Source organism: Maniola jurtina, chromosome 12, assembly GCF_905333055.1.
Source record: "Maniola jurtina chromosome 12, ilManJurt1.1, whole genome shotgun sequence".
Taxonomy (NCBI): Eukaryota; Metazoa; Arthropoda; class Insecta; order Lepidoptera; family Nymphalidae; genus Maniola; species Maniola jurtina.
Genome location: NC_060040.1, coordinates 10,169,893 through 10,195,467, shown reverse-complemented (window position 1 = coordinate 10,195,467; position 25,575 = coordinate 10,169,893). Strand labels below are relative to the sequence as shown.

The following is a 25,575-nucleotide window of genomic DNA, read 5'->3' as shown; positions in this document are numbered from 1 at the left end:
AATACGCATTAAATAGCTGTAACTTCTTATTGAGTAAACTAAAACCTTCAAATTAAAAAAACTTAAAACAAAAATTAGAGGCCATTGACCTTAGAACCTATCCATTATTTTTAACTTAATTACTCAAATCGTTTTGAGAGAAAGGGCTTTGACACGTAGACAGATGAACAGACATGCAGAGTGACAAACTAACAGACAGAAGGACAACAAAGTGATTCTATAAGGGTCTCGCTTTTCTATTGTAAGGTACTTAACCAGCAAGGTTGTCATGTAAATTCATAAATAACACGGTTCAATTGAATTTTCCTACTTATTCGTATGAATAACTTGATATTCTACGTATTAATTCATGAATTTTATTGAAATAAGGTTAAATATAAAGTATCTAATTCTGTAGCAATAACAAGGAAATTCGTCAACTATAAAATAAATAATTGATGATTCAGTTTTAATAGAAAATGAATGCCAATACGTTGTAAAATGATATTAATAATTTCAATAATTTAAATTTAGGTTATTGTAAACGTATCTAAAGTAAACCTGCTTATTATTTAAAATAGTAGTTATGACAAAGAAAGATTGATTTTTTTATAATGACGTTTTTGTTAAAGAAGACTATTTGCCTCGCAAATTATATGTTTTGGTTAGCTCTCAGTTGGATTAAAAAAGTGTACCTACATAATTATAAGATAAGTACTTACTTTAAGTATAGACTGGTTTCAGTCAAAGAATTCAGTTAAAAACGCTAAGTAAGTATGCCAAATGTGTAGCCGGGAGATCGCTCAGGTTTCTGGTAAATCAACAATCTCAGCTCTATGTCTTAGGTTTAGAAAATGATTAAGTTTATACCCCTAATGACTGTCAAGTTTAAGGCCATCTTTATTAAATAAATAGATATAATTTATATTGGTAAAGATGTTATTGTACTTAATTGCCACTCTACCAAAAATTCACCCATAAATAGGTACCTATTCATCCCTTCAGGTTATCCCTAACAGTGACAATGCATTTCCGAGCAAAAAACGAATGATCTACATAACAATAAATGCCTATTTAATTTCACACCAGAACAATGGTCGTGCGAGCGTGCAAAAATTCCTACCTCAACAATAAGTAATATGCATTTATTGCTACGTAGGCAACCCCTTGCGTAGTACTGTGTCGAGTGTGGAACTGAACAAACACTTACTCTACGTTCAAATGCGGTCTCTAAGTTTTACTTAGTTTATTTATTTTAAAGTGAATATAAGTTTAGGCAAATTAAAAAAACTTTATTCGTACGATCCAACTTGAACATTTTTAACCCCCGACCAAAAAGAGGAGTGTTATAAGTTTGACGTCTGTATCTGTGTATCTGTCTGTGGCATCGTAGCTCCTAAACGAATGGACCGATTTTAATTTAGTTTGTTTGAAAAGTGGCTCGATCGAGAGTGTTCTTAGGTATTATCGAAGAAAATCGGTTCAACCGTTTGAAAGTTATCAGCTCTTTTCCAGTTTTCTTATAGAGGTTTTTGTGTCGGGGGTTTTTAAATTTTAAGTTATAGGTAAAGCCACTTTTCGAAAAACGGCGTAAAAACCGGCAAGCAGAATGAATTGATGCTTAAGATATCCTGTTTTCCGGGTGTGAAAATCAACCTGTAAAATTGTCATAGTGTTAATAAAAGTGGTGAATTAACAATGTTCCTGGATGCGTCACCGGTCGACGGAGCTGTAGGGCGACCGGTCGGGGCGAAAGTCGGCTCCGGCCTCACAGTGCGAACACGGCACATAATACCTCGCCACAGTCTCATCTAAGCCACAGCTATGCGCACATCCTCCCCATCATAGCCGAAAATTCCTCATTCGCATTCCAGACTCGCGACGCGGCGCGAAACTCAGTGCGAGAGATCGCGAATTTTCCCCCTAACAATTTTTCCTTCGAACTTTTACGCGAACATTTTTATAGTTGCAGTCGGCGGCAAACGGGTAAAGTTGAGTGTTTGTGTCTGTAAAGTGTTTTGCTTACCGCTTCTGAGATTTTTTGATTTGTGTACCGTGTTACCGAAACATTATGTTGATGTGAAGTGTGATTTTTTGATTTGTGCCCAATTTTATTTTGGATTTTTTTCGCTCCGGAATTTTTGGTTGGTTGCCACTTTATGCCATTTTATTTTATCTTTTTAGATGTAATTTATTCTTAATGATAGACTACTATTATATATTTTAAGTTTGTTCTCGTTGATTATAAGGAAAATCTTCGTAGTAGTTATAAGTTATAGTTGTGTAAATAAATTAAATCAATTTACTTAGTATCAACTTATCAAGTTACTTAAGTACTGAATAATTCCGCGTAATCAATCAGGAGTTCATTAATTTCCTTCGACAAATGCTATCATTCCGTATTAACGGGTTTCTGACGACTTGGAAAATATAATTGCGGCCGAACGCGCGGTGATACCTCGATTAATTTATGATATAATTTGTATATAAAAACTGAAGTAAATATATTAAACGTATGTATGTTTGCCAAGCTATATCAAATTTACTGTACCAAATTACTAAATGCACTATAAATGGACTTACTTTGTGCTTATTTACCGAATCTTTATTATAGTAGCCGAATTAGCGGTTTACGAAACTACCGTTTAAGTATGTAGACACAGACAATATTTTTCCGTCGAATAAAGTGTAATTTATATAAAACTAGATAATGTCTGCGAGTTTGCCCGCGTGGATTTAGGTTTTTAAAATCCCATGGGAAATCTTTGATTTTCTTTAAAAAAAAATAGCCTGTGTCCAAAAATCTGTACGAAGTTTATCAAAATTGGTTAAACGGATAGTGAAGAAACCGTGAAAAGGTAGGTAGCAGGTAGACAGCCTGTCAGGCTGAGATAGACAGACAGACAGACATACTTTCATATTTATAATATTAAGACTGAATAGGTAAATAATAGTAAGTCAGTATATTAGTATAGAGTATGGATTTGAATGCTTAGTTTTTAAAATTTGTGTTTCTTTGATTTGATGAGGGTTTGTATTAAAATCTAAGTTGTACCTACTAAGTTGATTGGGTACGTAGATATCATTTACATGATATTTAATGTGCTTTATCTTTTACAAGAAACCTTACTAGGTATGGCTGGTAACCCTACTAGGTAGGTAGAGACTAGGGAGCATATTTAATTCAAAATTAAACTCTTTTATTATTAAATCTTTAACTTTCAATAATTAAACAATTTTTAAGCATAACTATACCCTTTTTTACTTATTGAATTTTTCTAAAAGAAGTAATTAAAGAATATGTAACTACATACCTATTATTCCGTAAGCAGACACCTAGACCACGGTAATGGTATGTACAGTATTCCAACTTCATACAAACGGACGAAACGCGAGCTATACCTACGCACCTCGATGTCGGCAGGCGCTCGACATGCAGACAGTCGCGATTGTGCCGCAGTGACGAACGGGCGGTGTTTTGTTTTTCTAACAATAACCGCGCGATTTTTTCGTTGTATGTGAAACCCGATCAAAGAAGCCACAATTTCAGCTCAGAATGTCGGTATTTAAGGTACCGGGACTACATTAAGATTAATTCGCAAACTTTTTTGATTGTACCCAGCGATGATTTTGTGGAATATATACAAAAAATGGAGAAAATGTTGCGAACTTCATTTAAAACCAAATATATAAATTGTAAAGTAGCTGCAGGTGTCTATAACCAAGTAAAAGATATTTATTTCTTTTTCTCTATCTTGCCCATGTTCCCCAAAACAATTTTTGATTAAAAGCTTTATAGGGATGCGGATTTTTTAACCTTTAAAATTTAATAATTCGTAACGTTCGTTTAATTTCCTACGTCTCAGTCGAGGCGCAAATATTTTTCGGTCTCAAATCATAAGACCGATTTGTTATTCAATCATAAACATGGTTTTTTAATTAAATCTACCAATCAAAAAACAACACGCATTTTTATTGAACATTTCCTATGCAATTCACAAAGTATTTTATTTGTTTATATAAAAAGAGTATATTTACAATCACAAAACTAGATGGAAACACAAAGTAGGCAAGTGTAATTAAACTGCTGTAGGCGGGCAGCCCTATCGCATGTTTACGTACCGCGCAGCTGTAGGTATTTATTTCAAAGAAACGGCCGAGTTAGAATACTGTATAGATAATATTACCGTGCCTAGACCGACGGCTTAACGTATTCTATGTTATCAAGAACACACAGAAAAATTCTCACATGAAACAATTTTTTTATTAATATTTTTCTTATTAATATAATGTGAGGTAAGAGTAATTAATTCTCGACGAAACAGCCTAATGGGAGCAATTTTCTTCTATAAAAACTACTTTTTAAAGCAAATGAAAATACATATAAGTCAACAGGCGAGCACAAGACGTTAGGGTGCAAATTTTTAAGTTTTAATATCATAGAATATTGTTATCAATTTCTTATTTCCTAAATAAACTCTACTCCCTATCTACTTACTAAACTATTTATACCACCTGAGAAATATAATTAATTATACTAACTATCAGAAATAAAAACAATATTCGTAAAGTTATTTAATTACTAAATGAACACAATCAAGTTAAAACTGAAAACTTGAGCAATAACTGCGACATACGAGTAGGTACAATTACGGAACGGTAGGAAAGTTTATTTTGAACTGAAGCCAAAGGGGCGCCGATGAAGTATTTTAACTTACACTACTACGTAAGTCGTAAGTGGAGATAGGAAAATCTTTTGACATGAGTTTTCTTCAATAAAAGAAATTTTTGAAACCGCAGCACTACAAACCTTTTCTGAGTTTAATCCGAATTCATATGACTGAGGTGGTTGCTAGCTAAGGGTTTACTAAGGCGATTATGAAAAGTAACAAGTGTAAATTAAAAATTAATAACGCCCCCGACAAATGAAGGTTACAGTTACTAGAAAAGAGCTGACAAGCGGCTGAACCGATTTTCTTGGATTATAGCTAAGAACACTCTCGATCAAGCCACCTTTCAAACAAAAAAAAAACTAAATTAAAATCGGTTCATTAGTTTAGGAGCTACGATGCCACAGACAAGATACACAGATACACACGTCAAACTTATAACACCCCTCTTTTTGGGTCGGGGGTTAATAAAATATCATCACTATCATCATCGAGGTAGCTTACTCGTATGTCCCTGTAATTGACATAGGAAACTTTTTATCCCAGAAAATCACGTTCCCACAAGTTCGATAAAAAACTAAATCCAAGCGGACGAAGTCGCGGGCATCCTCTAGTGTATAATATGCTAGTTTCCAACATTTAATTCAAGCATAAACATAAGGCCCAGTCAGGGCAGCTCTTATTATATTACAAAATATTTTAAAAGCAGTGTCAGTCTGTCTGCTAATTTTTCGCAGCCCATCCGTTTAAATGATTTTGACGAAATTTGGTACAAAGATTGCTCGTATCACGGGGACATAGGCTAGATTTTCTCTCGGAAAATCAAAAGTTTCCACGGGATCTTTAAAAGTCCATACGTGTAAATGAGTGCGTCAAAATTTGGATCAGAGATACTCGTAGCTTGCTGGGGACGGATATAGGCTACGCGTGATTTTGTGCCACAAAATCACGCGGTCCAAGCCACGGGCATATCATCTAGTTACAATGTATTCGTTATTTAACCTGCTTATTAAATTCTTATTTAAACCGCACGTGCTGTGCTTAAAACATTTTTAATTAAATTAAAAATTTAAAATAACTATCACGAACTCATCAAATTTTCTAGGCTTAACCGAAAGAACTTTATGTGGCAAAAATTTGATTTTCCATGACTAAGAATATCGGCAGGCACCGTAATATTTTATTCATAGCTTTAGATGTTTTTTTTTTGACTGGAATGCTCGTAGATACTCACAAGTTATTAAAGATCAGCTGATAAAGCGACTTGGAAATTGATAGTAGTGTCACTGTTTAGCAACCATACAGTTGGGTAAAGGATAGCGGGGCCTAACTTGAATACATTTTCATACACTAGATGAGCTAATGAACGTCAAAGAACATCCGAGAAAATTTCTCATACCCATAATAATTGTAAGTTTATTTGTCGTTTAGGTGATAATGATTTTTAACAATATTTGAATAATTTTGTATGTTTAAACATTTACATATATATATTATGGTAAAAAGTCTTTGCTTGGCTTGGCTTGTGCCTTTTAAGCAGTGTATAAAGTTTAAAGTTGGTTGATGCAGACTGTATTTTTGCACTTAATTTTCTTTGTTCTGCTATTTGGTTCTCTGTTGGACACTTTTTCTGTTGATTTCATATTAGACAATATTTGGATTTAAAGTTACCTATTTATTAGAGCTGAATGGACATAATATCGTACTTTTCATACTTTGGAATTCACGAAAATTCAAACTTCAAAGTACTTAATGCAGATATGATGTTATCAGCACGCATTCCAAGTAGATACTGAAAATGCGTTGCGTACGTAGGAAAATTGCCATGAGGTTTTTTTATTTAGCAAAATACCATTAGTCTCGGCGATTTTATTTCGGTTTTCCTTTATTGCCAATAATTTTCAAGTAGTTATGTGTCTTTACTGCTTATATGATTGTATCAAAGACGTACAGTATTCTAGAGATGTAAAACCTCACAAACCAAACGACTTTAAACCGCGCCCGCGGCGCACGTTTTCTAAACCTCTGCCATGCTTCTTTCCAAATAAAATTGCCGTACTGTATGAATTGCTATGCGGTGAAATGGTACATTTTCCTTTACCCAAGCAATATTGCCTGCCGGCTGGCTTACGTAAGAATTCAATTTTGTATATAAAACGATGTTGCCGAACTAGGCCCCATGTTTACTAAAGAACTTATTTGTAATACGAATAACATTTAGGTCTGAAAACAAATAGGCTTTCCTTAGCCTGAGATAGGCGTATTCAATACAAAACACTTAAAAATATACAGCTTTTCTACAGCCTTACTGTAAGATAACTTAGAAATCTATCTCTAAGGTAAATTGTATAAAGCAAAATATTTACTATGTTTGTAAGATAATATCCTACTCGGCTAGGTAGCATTCGGGAAGCTATAAGATGTCTTCTCGTCCAAAATTCCTCAGTGCTTGAAGACCAAAGTCTACGAATAGTGCGTGTTGACAGTGTTAGGCATATGGACTGTGATATGGATCCGAGACATGATCGCTAACGATGGGCCTCATAAGAACGCTCAGAGTCATCACGCTCGCTCATAAGAGTGGGCGATGGAGAGAGCTATACTTGAAGTTTCTCTACGAGATCTAGTTACAAGTGTAAATTAAAAATTTATAACACCCCCGACAAGTGAAGGTTACTAGAAAAGAGCTGATAACTTTCAAACGGCTGAACCGATTTTCTTGGATTATAGCTAAGAACACTCTCGATCGAAGCCACCTTTCAAACAAAAAAAAATTAAATTAAAATCGGTTCATTAGTTTAGGAGCTACGATGCTACAGACAAATACACTGATACATAGATACACACGTCAAACTTATAACACCCCTCCTTTTTGGGTTGGGGGTTAAAAAGTGGAGAGATCCGTAGGAGAACCATATTAATTGACATACGAGTATACTTCAAAAGCTTGCGAAGCTGAAGTGGCAATGGGCAAGGTGCATAGGAGTTAGAATGGCAATCTTGCACCAGAAAGCACACCAGAAAGCCCTCTTAAGAGGGCTCTCTCCGTCACTCGTTTCATACAATCGTAGTTCCAATTTCATTTGAATATTAAGCAACCAAAGTCCATGAAATTTTGCAGACATATTCTAGAAACTAATAGCTATGTCTGTGGTTTTCCAGATTTCTGTTAAAATATTCGGTTTCAAAGTTACGCGGTCTTAAAAATTTACATACAAATCTTTGAGCCCCTGTAATTTTAAAACTACATATTTTTAGAAAAATCTAAAACACCACAGACACAGATATTAGTTTCCAGAATATGTCCGCAAAATTTAATGGACTTAGGTTGCTTAATATTCAAATGAAATTGGAACTACGATTGTATGAAGCGAGTGACGGAGAGAGCCCTGTTATGTTGACAGACGACATCAAACGAGTCGCAAGGAGCCTCTGGATTCAGGCGGCCCGAGACCGTGGCGTGTGGTATGAAAATCCCTACCAGTGACCTATTTTCCGCAGTGGACATCTATTGGTTGACGATGATGATTATAATGAAATTTATTTTTATAGGTCCATATCTAGACCTAATTTTATTTTTTTAATCAACGGTTTTCATTTGTGCAACGATTACAAATAAAAAAAAGGATTTTTGTTTTTAACGTATGTAATGAGTATTTTTAATTCTTATAAGTACAATTTTCCTTTAATTTATGGGGACCACTACAGTAAAATAAGGATGCTCTACTAAAAGTTAAAGACCAATATTATGTTTACCGAAAAATACCTAGGTACCTACCTACTTTCTTAAATAAGCCATAATTTACATCATTATAAATCGAGTTCAGTATCCGCTAACCCCGAAGAGCACGTATAGGTAGGTACCTACGTAAATAACACTACTATAAATTTAGGATCGCTGCTTTAAAATGGAGTTTAAAATTTCACCCCCATATATCCCGCGAAATGGTGTTATTGACTCGCGGGGATTTCGCGATTGTCGCCACGGAGACTGCGAACTGAAACTTTGTAACTTTTAGGTACCTGAACGCAAACATTCTTGCGTAGCACATCCATACTTAATATTATAAATGCGCAAGTGTGTCTGTCTGTCTGTCTGCTAACTTTTCACAGCCCAACAGTTAAACCGATTTTGATGTGGTACAGTGTTAGCTTACATCGCGGAGAGGCACCTTTTTATCCCGGAAAATCAAAGAGTTCCCACGGGATTCAAAAAGGCCTATCAATTATATTTATGAAAGGTACAGAGGTAGCTTGTAACCCAAAAACTGACATAGGCAGCCTTTTGGCCCGGAAAATCAAAGAGTTTTCACGGGATTTTTAAAAAATCTAAATACAACATCTAGTATACATATTTTTGAAAACGATGCAACGGCAATTTGTTCGACGAAAGAGGCCGATCACATTTGCAACCTGTACCTGACTGTAAAATTCTAGCTTGACACTTAATAATTTTCCTTTGACCAATTTGAAATGAATCTCCTTTTTCTTCTTGTACGCTATGTGGGGTCGGTACAACATCTTTTTCACTCCACTCACTTCTGTCACACGCCAACGTATTTTCCACCCCTTTTTAACAGGGCTCTCTCCGTCACTTGCTTCCACTCGCTTCATACAATCGTAGTTCCAATTTCATTTGAATATTAAGCAACCAAAGTCCATGAAATTTTGCAGACATATTCTAGAAACTAATATCTGTGTCTGTGGTGTTTTAGATTTTTCTAAAAATATGTAGTTTTAAAATTACAGGGGCTCAAAGATTTGTATGTAAATTTTTAAGACCGCGTAACTTTGAAACCGAATATTTTAACAGAAATCTGGAAAACCACAGACATAGATATTAGTTTCTAGAATATGTCTGCAAAATTTCATGGACTTTGGTTGCTTAATATTCAAATGAAATTGGAACTACGATTGTATGAAGCGAGTAGAAGCGAGTGACGGAGAGAGCCCTCTTAAACCCCAACCCAAAAAGAGGGGTGTTATAAGTTTGACGTGTGTATCTGTGTGTTTGTGTATCTGTCTGTGGCATCGTAGCTCCTAAACTAATAAACCGATTTTAAATTAGTTTTTTTGATTGAAAGGTGGCTTGATCATGAGTGTTCTTAGCTATAATTCAAGAAAATCGGTTCAGCCGTTTGAAAGTTATCAGCTCTTTTCTAGTTCCTTCACTTGTTGGGAGTGTTTTAAATTTTTAATTTACACTTGTAGTTTTCAACTTTATACACACATATCCTCTTTCACGCATTCTATCCACCTTTACTTTGGGTCTTGAAATTAATAAAAATCTTTTTTTTCGCATCCTTTCTTAAGGTCGCGCATTAAGTACCTATGTTAAACTATGTTGTATCGATGCATTGCGGAGCATGTTCTGTTATAACAAAAACCTGTAAATATCTAGATCAAATTACTTGTAAACAAAGTCATTCATGTAATGCTACATCTGCAAATATTGCATGTCACGTTTTATAGGTCTCAGGTTACCACTGGAATTTCTATAAAATTGCGTTTAATACGCATATACCGATCTACTGATAGGCATGTTTTTAGGGTTCTGTACTTCAAAAGAAAATGAAACCCTTATAGGATCTGTCTGCGTGTCTGTCTATTTGTCTGTCTGTTAGTCTGTCTGTCCCTCTGCCTGTCTGTCTGTCCGTCCGTCCGTAAATAAAATAGTCTATAAAATAGTAAATTCATTGGATTGAGCGACAAACCGCAACTTATAATAATACTCAAATCAACTTTGCAATGTTAACCTTTTGACTTTAAAGTAATAAGTTGATGGAATATTTTTGCAAAAAGCTATGTACGATTATTACATGACATTATAATGCCATCATAGTGTACCTACTAGTAATTTCTCGCTTCTATTTAACATGTTACTTCGAAGAAAAATCAAAGGTGATTAAGAGGTGATTGTGATTATAATTGTAATACGGCAAGGTTCAGCCGATCGATGGTCGAATACGAAAAAGTTGCATCAGTCATTGCTTCAGTCTAAATTGATGTGATTGGCTTTTATGGTATCTTTATTCAAAGGAGAGAGGAGAAGGTTCTCTTCTCTGCGACGACTGCCCCAAAATAGGAATGTAATATTTTCATGTATGAATGCTTATGTATGTTTCTTTATTCCACCATAACTTCTAAATACCGGAACGGATTTGGATGTATGGGGTATCAATAAAATCCTGACACTAGCTATAAATTTTTTGAAAAAAATTAAATGGCGACAGTATGGTCCCATCTTCAAATGTGAAAAAAATTATTTTTGGCAGGGCAGTCGTATTTTTAAACTTTTTAATTAGAACTTATTTTTACGTAATCAAGCCTCTACAGTCTGTCTTTCACATGCCCGTTTTTGTCAAAAGATAATTCAGTATGGTAGCGGCACAATACCTCCCATTATTTTCATCCTTCTAGTCGGGAATTTTCGCACATAATTCCGCAGTTAGTTCGCGGCATTCTGTAAGGCATTATTCAGCATAATGCTGTACTAACATTAATAATTTTATACTTCACTCAGCACTCTATTAAATTCCTAACTGCTATGAGCGACGAGCGTATTAAGTATACAATCTTGGATGATTTTGGTTACAGTGTAGCCTATTGTACCTACCTATTCTCGATATAATATGTGGGCACTTTCATTTTATAGGCGTTTATTTCAATTATACCTATTGGACCACTGTTTATACATAAGTCGTTCTATTTTTATGAGGTAGGTATATTTGTTGATAATAAATAAGGACTCTCTTCACTTTAAGTGATCCAATATTAGCAGTTAAGCCAATTTTTTTTTTAAATTAAAGCCTTTATGTTTTTGGTACCGAAAAATGTATCATTGTCAGGTGTGAGGCTTCGGCTGTGGCTAGTTACCACCCTACTGACAAAAACGTACCGCCAAGCGATTTAGCGTTCCGGTACGATGCTCGCTTTCAGTTTTCAGGTTCCAGGTTAGCCCGCTTCCATCTTAGACTGCATCATCATTTAGTACCTACCAGGTGCGATTGTAGTCAAGGGCTAACTTGTTTCTGATTAAAAAAAAATACGTTCCTAGGAGTTGATCAAGATAATGAAAAAGTGTTTAATTCAGTTTAAAGACTTGTTATTGTATGAGACAGATAAATGTCGTTAACTTTGTTTTAAATTCAAACAAAGTTAAAGTAAGTAGGTTTGTTCCCTATGGTCTGGGGTTAAAACTCTTAAAATCAAACATTTCGAATAAACAATGTAGGTAAATGTTCGAACATTTCTCCTTAGTTAAAAGATTGTAAAGCAAAGCGAAGCTACGATACTCCAAGCTTTTACCATTTTTCTCACATACTAAACTCCTAATGGTCTATAAAAGTAGTAGAAACGACTAAAAATCATAAATATTTCAGGTTAAATTGTCCGCATGTAGTACACCGCGATCGTTGCACCATAATATGCATTTACAGACTAACTTTTCGACTTCGATATATCTGCTTCTTTGTAGACACTATTCCTAGGTACAAACCATACATACGCGCTAACTTTTCGCAGTTTCAAAATAAAATGTCAGTTGGGAAAGTTGTGATTTATGTTTGGGATATTTTTACGGAAATAAAAGTTGTTTTCGACAGAAGATGACTGGATTCTTTGTGCGAGGATGTCGTTGATTGATTTTGTGTATCCTTAGAAAAGGTGGCTTTGATAGTCGAGTTAAGTGATGAAAAATTGTTTTGGGTTCAATAAACTATTGTTGACACCTTCTGTATTTTTATATCCAGTGAGGTATTGACATTTATTGAGGTGAAAGTTCTTTATCCCTGTAGTACCTAAGTTAGTAGAACATTGATGTGATTTTATGAAAATTATCGGTAAGTATGTGACGGAAGTAATTATAACGGATATGACGACATCTAAGCCCGCGGCTTTAGCTGCTGGTATAGACGGTTGTTATTTTATTCAACTTTTCTCCTCAAACTTTTTCTTGACGTATTATTTGTTTTCTGGTCTTCCATTTTTGTACATCTAGTGCCGAAGTTTATGGATTCAATCCAAAATTTTAAAATGGTCACCATTTTGAATCACTGTGCTATTGGGGCGAATTTATTGAAAATCGATATCTGAGGGTTCTACTAATCATAAAAAGAAAAATGTAGTTAAAATTTTAAGAGTGGATTACGATCTTTTTGTGGTTGGTAGGTAGAGATAATCTATTTGGTACCTACTATGGATACCTAATACAGATTTCTATCAATAACAATAAAATAAATACTAAAGTATGTATTGGCATAGAATAACATTTATGAATATCTAGCAAAACAAACTAAAAACCAATGAAAGAAACTCGTGTGTTTATTTTGAACTGTTTTGCTTTCATTCCAAACAGCCGTTTTATTCGCATTCTAGTAATTATTAGGTCAAGTGAATAAAAAAAACCATTTGAAATTGAACTTTATTAATAAAAGATAAGGCTCTACTTTCAATAGGATAGAGAAGTATTTTAAAGGCATTTTTAAATTTATTGAATAACAAAACGTGTTTATATTATGACGATTGCAGCGGAATCACGATCTTTTGCAAGGTTTTCAAATGCAATCAAAATCGTTAAATACGATTTGTTTACTCTACCTATTTTGTAAACATAAGGAGGTAAAATATTTCTGTATAGTTAAGACATGTTATACTTATAGTAAAGGTTGTTTTACGCCACAGCAATCTATTCTATGCCGAGGCAACATCTTACTGTAGAATTGGAATATTTTAGCAGGAAGGTCTAATACACGATGCTAAGTGCTGCCCTGGAAAACGATTTTAGCTAAAATGTGCGACAGAATTCACATTACGAAATAAGTGGCACGAAATTAGTTTCACGCTTTTCACGATATTAATTTCACTATCAATTGCACGTGTAAACGTAATTTTGCAATGCATGCATTACGCAATTAGACGTTTACACTAAGTATGTAATAAAATTACCATCGATAATAATTACCTATACCTTCTAGCTGTAAATAAGAGTGTAGTTGTTTATATAAATATCGGTTTCCATTCTCAACGCCAGAAAACAATACTTTCCAACGCAAGAAATAGTGCTGCGTCGATACAATCGCACGTGTGTTATCCAAATAGCGTCGGCAGTAAAATTTAAATGAGCCAGGTTTTTCATCAAGTGCAATGGGAGACGTAGACCGCCTTGCGTCTAATCGCTTGGCAAACAGTACGCCATTTTACGTGTGGTCTGAACACCGCAAGTATAAATTTCGGGCATAGGTGTCAATGGAAGTGGCTTGAGCGTACCTCTACATTTTATTAATATTAAATGACTTAAAAAAAAAGAGCTTTTGTATACGAACCGTATGTATTTAACCGATTACCTCAAAAATCAATAAATCGATTTTGTTTAATATTCGCACAAAAAGCTTTTAGTATATAAAACACCTAGTTATTATTCTTATGCACGAAGTATTCCGCATAAATATTTCACCAATATTTTTGATAAAGTACACAATTTTTGACTAAGTACATAATATTTTGATAAAATCAAAGTTCCACTGTCAGCAGCTGATCTGTGACTGTCGTATCCCGTATTTCATTGTTCTACATGCTAACTCTGAACCGCGTGTACCTGAGATCCGTACAAAACCTTCACCTTTATTTATGTACACTCAGACAGAAATCACCCTTTGCGTCGCCCGCTCGACGCATGGGAACCAAGAAAGCATTCAAAATGATTTATTGTAAATGGTTTTCTACTTTGTTGGCTAAAATAATAAGACCCGCGCCCGGATTGCTGTTCTAAATTCGAAATTTTATTGTTACTTTTTTCCTTTGCCGCCTGCCGATACGCGCCACGAAATTTAATTTGCAATCCCTTTGTTAGTCCATTAGGGCACCGATTGAATGAGTCAGCGATATGGCAATCAAGCGCTAAAACGAAAAAGAGAAGTTAATTAGTGGCGAGAAATTATGCTAAAATCATAAAGGTGTGCGAGTGAATGAGACATCCACAAAGCTGATAATAAAAACGTTTAAGCACAGTAGGAATTGCGGGTGGCTTTGTGTGAGCACACAATAGCATTCAGCATCCGAGCCATTGACGCCTTGACTTCGAAGGTGTCATGAGAATTAGTGGCCTATTATTGCTCTATAGAAAATGCTTTGGTCAAGCGAGTAGTAGATAACAATAATTAGCTTGGACGCAACAAAAAGTGACATAAATCCCGCATAATAAGTTCCCGGGAGTGCAAAAAAACCTTCCGAATTTACCTGGGCAGGTAAGTTTTTGCAGCATGACTCGGAACGAACGTGGACCGATATAATAAACACCTCAATTCCTGGCAGAGGCATTGTTTAATGATTTTCTGTTGTGATCTTGCACAATCTTCGACCGCTGGTTTTTTTTCGTGTTCGACTCGAGAGAAAAATAAAGGTTTTTATAATGTCCTGGTAGCGTTTAAACAAAGGGGCTGGGGCTCGTGTGAAGGTGTGATTTATTTATGATTTTAGCATAAGAGGTCTCGCTTAACCGCCTTAGACGTGCTTGGTATCGTTTGACGATAAAATTGATTTTCTTTTTCTGTATAGTAAAATCAGCATAAAAATAATAATTTTCTACTAAATGTCCACTAAAATTCGACTCAATTCGACTGATATTTTAAACACCCAATGGACAACTCTCACTTGAAGCTCTTCAATGATGATCAAGGATTTAACGTAATAATTTTTTTATTGTTTCAGGTGCGATTCTGAAATGTCGCAGTCGGACGTAACGACGCAGAGGGTGCAATAATCGGCATATTTTTTTACGCAAATTTTCATTTTAACAACGCCATAAAACGAAGATGCTGGGGTGTGCTCTTAGCGGAGTGACCTCGATATTTAACTACGCGAAGCAGATTGACTTGAGCTCGGCAGCCGATAGCCGGTGCTTAGACAAGTAAATGAAGTAGTAAATTAAGAAACTTTTGACAATATTTGGCCTTATCTGATAAAAAATTAACTTAAATTCTAACGCGAGTAAAGTAAGCTAGTCAGTTACGAGAGCGAGTTAGTTAGTTAGTTACCAATAGGAAAATACGTGTAAAAGCTAGGTTAGCGTGTTCTCAAGGGCCACCGTGGTGGTATGCTTTATATTGCACCTTGTATCGACTGCGCGCTGACTGGTCGCTACGTCACGTGGCTTCCCGGCGCGCGACTGCAGTGCTGGATGATACTAACTGTATACACGTGAGTACTTTTTTTTAAATATATATTTTTCAGTCTAAGTGAGGAATAGGTTGATTACCTAATAGCTAATACCTAATAGATTAGTTCATAGTACTAACACAAACGCAATTTTATCATAAAGCATGTTCTAAAAACGATTGGGCGCACCACTGCACCAAGCAGCTTTCGGCATATGGTGCGTGCCTGCTTTTGGTAACAGACCAATGAGGTGCCAATGTAAAGTCACAAACATGAGGAGTAGACGGTTCGTGCGGCTAGTTGGCACCGGCTCCAAAAAATGTTGATATACATAAACTACCTACATTAATTCTTGTACAATGTACATGCATAATAAAATTAAATTAGTAATTAATTAAATTATTTTTTCTTTTTAGTGTTATTGATTGAAGTCGGGTTTTTTTTTTGTAAATTATAGTACTCTATCTATTCTAAATCATCTAATATTAATAAATAGGTTTTGCAGATTATTCTATTGCAATCTTGCCTTGTATTTATTATGATTTATTAGGTATTAGTTAATTTGCCAATCAAAATATTAGGTAGGTATATCATACCAATCTGTCGTTTACAGTTCAGAATGTATAATACAAAGAGATCATAGTACACAATATTTTGTTTACTGTATAGACCGTATTATTAACATTATTAAAAAATGCATACTACCTACAACAAAATAAATGGTTACATAAAATATACATTATCGGCAATACTGCACAAATATTACGTAAGAAGTGTCAGACAAAGTATTTAATATTTATTTAAGACGTAATTCGTTAAGTAAACACTTACTACTTTCAGTTAGAATACAGTAGTCAATCATTCAAGTGTCATTTTAATGCAGATTTGAATCAATTACATAACTGTCAAGTAACATTTGTGAGCTTTTCATTTAAGAGGATCATTGTCAACGATCCCCCGTCGATTTCCTACGTATGATATTATTGTTCTCATCTCTATCTGCCCTGGTTCGTGTATTCTCGGTTCCTAGATCGGTGCATTTGTGATAACCAATTCTAATTGCTGTGATTGGCTGAATTTACCATGTTCTTGCTGGGACAGTGAGTTTGAGCCACTAGCGGAACAATGTTAGCCGGTCAGAAATGATTGCAATTAGTCAACCTGTATGACGTCCGTGTTCTGTTTTTGATTACAAAAAAGAAAAAATTGTTGTTGCAATCATCAATTTTAGCAAATAGTGAAAGAGAGTCGACCAATCAGAGGTCACAACTACCGTCACACTTTCTGTGAAACTATGGCAGTAGGCTTACCGAGTAATGAAAACAATTTTTCATTCTGTAATGTCATGTGGCAAGTAGGGTTGCCACCTGCCTCTTTTTGATTTACACGCTACCACCATCAAAAATACGGGGTTTAGATTTGAAGAAATTTAAAAATTTGAAGTATTTGAAGAAATAGGCGGTGGTTCTCTCTGAAATGCATGGAAAGCCTATTTAGATATTTCAGTTTATTTGTAAGTTTTGTATTTTTTCTCTGTATGTTGCCGTGTCTTGATTGGTGAACTGTGTTTGCAATGTGATTTTAAATAAAAGATTTATTTATTTAAATAGCTTTTAAAAACTCTAGTTTTGTAAAGCAAAATGTTATACATTTCATGCATACAATCTTTGCATTTTAACTTAAATTTACATTTAACTTGTAATTCCACCTTCACAGTATCAATACTATGGCCGTAGCCAGGAATCGATTTCGGGAGAGGTTTTATCAGGGCCGGAACTGAATCCTGTCATGAGGAAAATAACATTCGCTCAACTTTATGGGCTAATTACCTGGTTAGTGGAATTTCGCCTTTCAATTTGACAGTGAGATAAAATACAACAATAAAAAAGCGCGAGCGCAGTGAGCGTAAGTGTTTTTGGTTCAATTACAGAAAGAATTAAAGTGAAAGGGAAACGAGTTTAGCCATAGCAAGATTTTATTTTTAAAGCTCCCTATCCATACTAATATTACAAATACGACAGTATATCTATTTGCCTATCTATTTGTTACCCTTTCACGGCCCATCTTCTTTACCAAAATTTTGGTACTTACTATTCAGAGGTAACTTGCATCCCAGACATAAACTTTTTAGCCCGGAAAATCCCCCACGGAATTTTTAAAACTCTAAATTCATGCAAACGAAATTGCGGGGCTTACACCAAGTAATACAAATTCAAAGCGCGAGTGAAGTGAGCGCGAAATGTTTGATATATTTCCAAAAAAAAATTGGTAAGCAAATGCAAGAAATAGTGTAAGTATTATTTTAGGCTTAGGTTTTTGACGGCTTCCCAGGCGCAGTCGCCATTTCTAAATTTCTGGTCTGGTGGGAGGCTTCGGTCATGGCTAGTTATATGGTTAGTATGGCCCTAACGGCCAAGAAATTAGACTGCATCATCACTTACCACTAGAAAAGATTAAAGTCACGGGCTAACTTGTATAAAAAAAGGCTAACATCCTCAAACCAAGCCCCGCCGCCTTGGCTACGACCATGATCAATATCGAGTGGGTTTCGGCTACGCATTGCCGCAAAAGGAAAATATTCTTTCTACTGGACATAACGTCAGTGTTCGGTTTCGCCAGCCAAGTGCGAGTCAGACTCACGCACCGAGGGTTCCGATTCGGGTATTTTTTTCGACATTTTACACGAGAAATCAAAAACTGTTATGCATTAAAAAAAATATGCATAAAAATAAATAAAAATCTGTTTTAGAATGAACAGGTAAAGCCCTTTCATATGATAACCCACTTGATATATGTAGTTATCTTACTTTGAAAATTGAAAATACTAATATTTGTTCATGAACACATGACAGACGGATAGAAGGACAGATGGACAGACGGACAGACGGAAAGACAGACAGACTGATAGACAACGAAGTGATCCTATAAGAGTTCTTTTTGCTTTTGAGTTACGGAACCCTAAAAATATTTAGTTTTATTTGCCCCGTATTTTATTTTCATAATTACCGGTTTCTCTATCCTGACATACGGGGTAACCAGTAAAATACGGGGCCTCTGGCAACCCTATTCGGAAAACACTGTCACATTCAAGTTAATGTCAAATATTTTGTTTTCAATTACAGAAAGCTGCATCAATCATTATTACAATATTTTCTTTGTTGTGATTGGCTGAATTTTTGAGTTTCAGCCAATAAACAGACTGTTTGCCAATTAAACGTCATAACAATATAAATGCCAGAAAGTTTAACCAAATAAAACAAACTTAATGAGAACCTAGTGAGAATGCAAACGGCACACAATTTATAATACATATTATGTTAGTCGTATATAATAGATATTATAGTAGTCGTTCACTTTGGTAATAGTCAGATTGTCATCAGTAAAATTGATATTGGTCGATGTATCGTAAATTATTGTTTCGGTGACAAATATTTTTATTATCTATTTATCTTTGAACAGAATGGAATAGAATGAAATGGAATGGAATACAATGATAAATTTTTATTCCTGTAAACTTTTAGGTAAACTTCAAAGTGTTTTTGGATGGTCAGAAAAATTTACCACTGGTTCGGAATGCCGTTCCTACGTTTTCTAGGGTTTCGTACCTCAAAATGAAAAACGGAACTCTTATAGGATCACTTTGTTGTCTATCTCTCTGTCTGTCGTGTGTGTCAAGAAAACCTCTAGGGTACTTCCCGTTGACTCAAAACCATGAAATTTGGCAGGTAACCTAACTGCGTAATTTTGGGTAGTTTTTTTAATCGATAAAGAAAGTTTGCGACATTGTTCAATAAAAAATTTAGATTCCAACTCCTCAATCCTGATGTTGCAGGGGACCTGACTACTAAAGCTAATGGGATTTAAAAAGTGTCGATTATTAATTGATATTGAAGGTATCTATACCAAGTAAACACTTTGTCGTTGACCTCAACCCTGATGCTGTAAGAAATTGCATTCCTAAATCCTGGTGATCCCTCGGGATTTGAAAAGGATAATCCGTTTAAATATTCTTACGTGATACAGAAACAAGTTGCATCCCGGGGACGGGCTATTACGGAGAGGCAACTTTTGTTCTGGGAAATGAAAGGATCGGGATTTTTAAAAACCTAAATCCACGCGAGCGAAGCTGCGGGCATTAGCTAGTTGTAAATATATTTAGAAGCTACTATAAGATAATAGATAAGGTACTTATTTCCTTATATTTTTATTGTATGGCAGCGCGCGGTTTTAAATTATAAATTGCACGTCCTGTCCTTTTCTGTAATACATTTTTTTCTCAATATCTACCGCTTTATCTCATAGCAAGAGTCCGTAAGACATAATACAGTGAAAATAGGCAAAATATACAATTTTTGCAGTTTCCACGTCAGTACCTGTCGAATTTTTCTAACAGTGTAAGCAGCAGAGCTGAGTTTACCATCAAGTGTTGATATGTGGGTGTTCCATAGAAGCTTTGCATCTAACATTATACCGAGAAACACGGGGTTCTCCTTTATTTTCAACATATGATTATTTATCAATGAATTTATGTCATTTAAGGTCCTGGTATTGGGCAGTGTGAATTCAACACACTTAGATTTCTTTGCATTTGGAAGTAAATTGTTAGCAATAAATCAGAGAGTGACCTGTGATATGGCATTACATATAGTATACATTGTCAAAAATTATAATATTAAAGCTGTGCGTATTGCGTGAGGAATAGGTTGCAAGAGAGTTGCAACTTGCAGGGTTTGATGCATACGCTATTGCCAGCAAACATGAGACATATTTTTATCTACAGGCAACGTCTGAGTAGGTAACGCATACGTCTAACGCAAGTTGAAATGTATTTAGTTAGACCTATCGACAAGTTTGGAGTCGGGTGCAGTCTAAATGTGGCCCGTGTGTTTAGACTGTCCGTTTCTGTCAGTTTCACGTGTCGTCCCCCGCACTTCACCACCCCGCTTGTACAAATCGAGACAGCACGAAATTTTCAAGATTTCTGGGTGTAATTTCTGGTTTTCGTAGTTCCCACATAATTATAACAATATAAAATATATAACGATAATTTTTTTACTACATAATATTCATTAAATTTTCTAGGTCTGTGGTTTTTCCAAATTTCATTAAATTGCTTCGTTGTCTAGAAAAACGAGCACAAAGTTGGGCCTTTTTTTAAAGAAAAATACAAATCTTTGAGCCCCTGTAATTTTAAAACTACATATTTTTAGAAAAATCTAAAACACCACAGACACAGATATTAGTTTCTAGACTATGTCTGTAAAATTTCATGGACTTTGGTTGCTTAATATTCAAATGAAATGGGAACTACGATTGTATGGAGTAAGTGACGGAGAGAGCTCTGTTAATTGAAATATCTACTTATCAAAGTATTATAATAGTTATAGTACCTACTTATAATTTATTTAAATATATTTTATTGACGATAGTAGTATTGATAGTGAGAGTGAAATTGCATGAAAGTAATACGTGTGATACGCACAAAATCTTAAAAAATGTTAAACAGAAATGATACCTACCTGTCGCCGATCTAAGCACCTCACTCAAAGAAAAATAATTATCCTCCTCTAGTCTCCTCTCTCTCCCATCTAGTTTCCTAGTCGCTAGTAAATAATAATTCGAAAGTATCTACATATTCCAATGCATTGCGATAAACTGAGTTTCACCAATAAAGATTTCCTAATTAATATTAAACCTAACATACAAAGTAATTAGCGTGAATGAAACTGTTAAGTCTCTTTACGCACTGACATACTAGAACTGAATTTCGTTTCACGGCTTCGGAAAACGAAATTCGGATCTAGACTTACGCAATGCAACCCCTCATACAAATAGTACCTAACTGCTTCAGATCGAAAATTCTGGGACTCGGATCGTGAATTCTGGGATTCGGATTGGATGTAGTGCGTAAAAAGCCTATTGCTATGTGGATTTGATAAAAATGCATATATTATTGATGACACTAGATATCTGCTCCGTGACAAGTCTGGACTTCTACTGGTGACTTACTCGTATGTTAGGACTATAGGGCACGTTATTAGACCAACGCGTGGGATATGAACCAATAAACTATCAGTGCATTCCTAAAGCCGGTTGAGGTCTTGTTTCATTTTTAACCCCCGACCTAAAAAGAGGGGTGTTATAAGTTTGACGTGTGTATCTGTGTATCTGTGTGTCTGTGTATCTGTGTATCTGTGTATCTGTCTGTGGCATCGTAGCGCCTAAACGAATGAACCGATTTTAATTTAGTTTTTTTGTTTGAAAGGTGGCTTGATTGAGAGTGTTCTTAGCTATAATCTAAAAAAATTGGTTCAGCCGTTTAAGAGTTATCAGCTCTTTTCTAGTTTTCTTGTAGAAAAGAAGGTTAGATAACCGTTAGGTTCATAATATTATGTCAATAGACAAATGTCAAGCTGTTAAGATGGACGTTGCCTAAATACATAATTATTTATTTGAAAATGATGTTTTGGAAAACTCAAATACTTTGGATCGTCGGGGGTGTTATAAATTTTTAATTTACACTTGTGTTTTGTAGTTCTCAAATAAACAAGCAACTCACTCTTTTTGTGAGCTTTTTGTTTGTCAGTTTAAGTGGTAAGGAATTTCGCGTAGCACAGTAGATATCTTATCATCTAAATAGATGTTATTTGCATATATATTGCCATTTTCTCCGCTAAGAATATATGAGATTCTAATTTGAGCATTATTAAGAGACAATAATTTTATATATTGTTGAGATTAGATTAAGAATTGGTCTCCGCTGCGCTCTTGGAACAATCCTTAATAGAGGTTTATTTTCAGCGTAATTGAATTAGTTAATATTTAACTATTTATTTATATAATAATATATAGAATAGAATATATTTTTATTCAAGTAAATTTTTACAAGTGCTTTTGAATCGTCAAAATAATTTTCCATGGGTTCGGAACGCAATTCCTACCGAGAAGAACCAGCAAGAAACTCGGCGGTCGACGTCGAAGCTATCACCGTTCTCGTTCGCATTCTGAGAGAAGATCGGTGCTCAGTAGTTGTTCAGTGGCGGGTCGATCATTATGAACATGATGATGATCAATTATTATTTATACTGCTTTAATAAAGTATAGTTCACAGCTAGTAGCCGGCCACGTGTGGCTGTAGCAAGTTTCTCGTTTGTGCAGGCCCTTAGGTATATTAGTCGTAGGTGGGCAATGATTGCCATTACGCCCGGGGACTTACAAGAGGCCTGCGACCTTTTCAACTTTACGCTCATCAATGTAAGGGACATAAACCTTGTCGTCGAGTTCCGGAAAATCTCTTGACGTCTATTCTAAATGGTCGCCACGATTTACGACAATTTCATTACTCGTTTTACATAGATTTAACATTGTCGACACGAAAACACGGACTCTTTTAGCATGAAATCATTTTCCACTTATTTTCTTTTATTTTTTTGCGTTTCCACGACGTATTCGAATTGATATTTTTTGGAAAAAAAATCTGTTTCCATTTAAAACTTTATCGAACGTATTTTTAAAAATTAACTTAGATAACTGCTTACGTAAATGGCAACAAAACAAGCATCGCCGCACCACTTTTCACGATTTCAAAAATTTTGTAAGTATATGAACAATTTGAAAGCCAAGCCGTGCGGCTTAGGGAGCGCGCTGGTCCATATTCTCCTTATCATCATCATGTGGTGCCATCTTCGAACTGAAGCTTGTTCAGCTGGGGAAAACTTTTCTCTGTTGCGCAATTTTCATCATTTCTGAGGTACTTAATATGTCGGGTCCACTCCATTATATCATCGAACCACTTCTTTCTTTGACCTCCAGGTGCTCTTTTCCCGGCTTTCTTGCCTTCAAGGATTTACAATGTAAACTAGATTCTCTTCCTGTACTTAATTTACCGATAGCGTTTAAAATTACTTGCAATTCCCAAAGTAAAGTAAAATAAAAGAAAAATAAGACTAACCTACCAGTTTGTATTTCTAGACCAATGGCGACAAATCGATTTGGTAGCCATAACACAATACAATACAAATAAAATATAATAACAACGAATAATACAATGAGAACTTTTGCTAGGCTTTAGATTGAAATCTTGTAACTGCAGGATGTTATTTATGTTAAAGTTTTTCTTATTATAGGACTTATTCCTTTCTCAAGTTTTGTAGGATATCAAAAGAATTAAAACTTCTCTTACTGCATTTAGGTATAAGAATAGGTAGGTAATATGTAAATCTATGACGCAAATCTAAAAATGACAATAAAAGTTGTTTATAAATGGGGCGCCTAATGAAACAAAAAAATGGAACCTTTATTATATTAGTAGATAATATTAATAATATAAATTATAAAATGATCGACTGCCCTAAGATTTCAATATCGCAATATCGCTAGATTTCAATATCGAATATTAGGGCTAATATTATAAAGGCGAAAGTTTGTGTGTATGTGTGTATGTGTGTGTGTGTATGTTTGTTCCTCCTTCACGCAAAAACTAATAGACGAATTGGGCTGAAATTTAGTATGAAGATAGATTATACCCTGGATTAGCACATAGGCTACTTTTTATCCCGGAAAATCAAAGAGTTCCCGCGGGATTTTTTAAAAACCTACATCCACGCGAACGAAGTCGCGGGCATCAGCTAAGATTTTCAAATATATGCAAATATTATTAGTTCTTGAGAGTAGCGGTTTTGTACACAAGTGGACCTGTCTAATTTTCGCGATAACTCAATAAAGTGGACATTGAACATTTTGGCAACAGCGTTTAAAAATGTTTGCGCACTTAGTTTGTTCGAAAAGTCACGTAGATGTGTTAAATCATCTGGAATTTAATATTATTTGATAGCAAACATAATTATTACTTGTCATTATGTAAGCTAGAGTTCTTACTTGGCCATCACTTAAGTACACACCTATACCTAATGATCCCATGTCACAACATCGTAATTCGTACAATTATTTTATGTATCAACAAGTATAAATTAAAAATTTATAACACGCCCAACAAGTGAAGGTTACAGTAACTAGAAAAGAGCTGATAACTTTCAAACAGCTGAACCAATTTTCTTGGATTATAGCTAAGAACACTCTCGATCCAGCCACCTTTCAATTAAAAATAAAACTAAATTAAAATCGGTTCATCAGTTTAGGAGCTACGATGACATAGACAGATACACAGATACACACGTCAAACTTATAACACCCCTCTTTTTGGGTTGGGGGTTAAAAATATTAATTTTCCAAACAGACGGAGTGCCTTTAAATTGTTTATTCAGAGTAGAAGTATGGTCCATATATCAAGTATCTTCACAGACGTCGTTATTATATTAAATCAGCCGTTTGACCAGTTTTGGCACAAATTGAATAAAGCGTGTGGGTCGATCTCATTAATTAAGGTTACAATATTTTTATGAATTCACGAAGAGTTTCCATAAAGTTTTATTTTGACCTTTCCGATCGTCTCGAAACGGCGTTAAAAAATAGACAGACGCCGGTTTATTGATTCTCTATATGGTAAAACGACAATGATATTTGATAGGTATATACATTTCCCTAATCTTGTTCAAACAATAAAATATAAATTTTATTGATAAATTATGGTTTACTGCCCGTGTTTTAGAAATCAGTTTTTTTTTTGTAGCTATCTCTGCAAAGGTATAAATAAGTTGTCGATTATCAGAATTCAATCTTTTAGAAGACATTAGAATACATTTTGGCTTAGGTACATAGGTATAATATATATAAAACTTATACCTACTTAACTCTGAAGGCTGGAGGTTCATGG

The 25,575-nt window shown here is 35.0% G+C and overlaps 1 protein-coding gene across 3 annotated transcripts in view; it reads left to right on the top strand.

Moving 5' to 3' along the window:
* The first annotated feature begins 1,570 nt into the window (after positions 1–1,570).
* LOC123870038 overlaps positions 1,571–25,575 on the top strand; it is a 132,073-nt gene continuing 108,068 nt past the window's right edge. Inside the window, exons 1-2 of one of the 3 annotated variants that reach the window (XM_045913199.1) lie at positions 1,571–1,965; positions 15,357–15,845. In XM_045913199.1, coding sequence (XP_045769155.1) covers positions 15,742–15,845 — 104 coding nt within the window. In that variant the 5' untranslated portion in view covers positions 1,571–1,965; positions 15,357–15,741. Of the gene's footprint in view, positions 2,124–15,356; positions 15,846–25,575 lie in introns of all 3 variants that reach the window. The other 2 variants (XM_045913200.1, XM_045913198.1) reach the window with 2 other exon arrangements.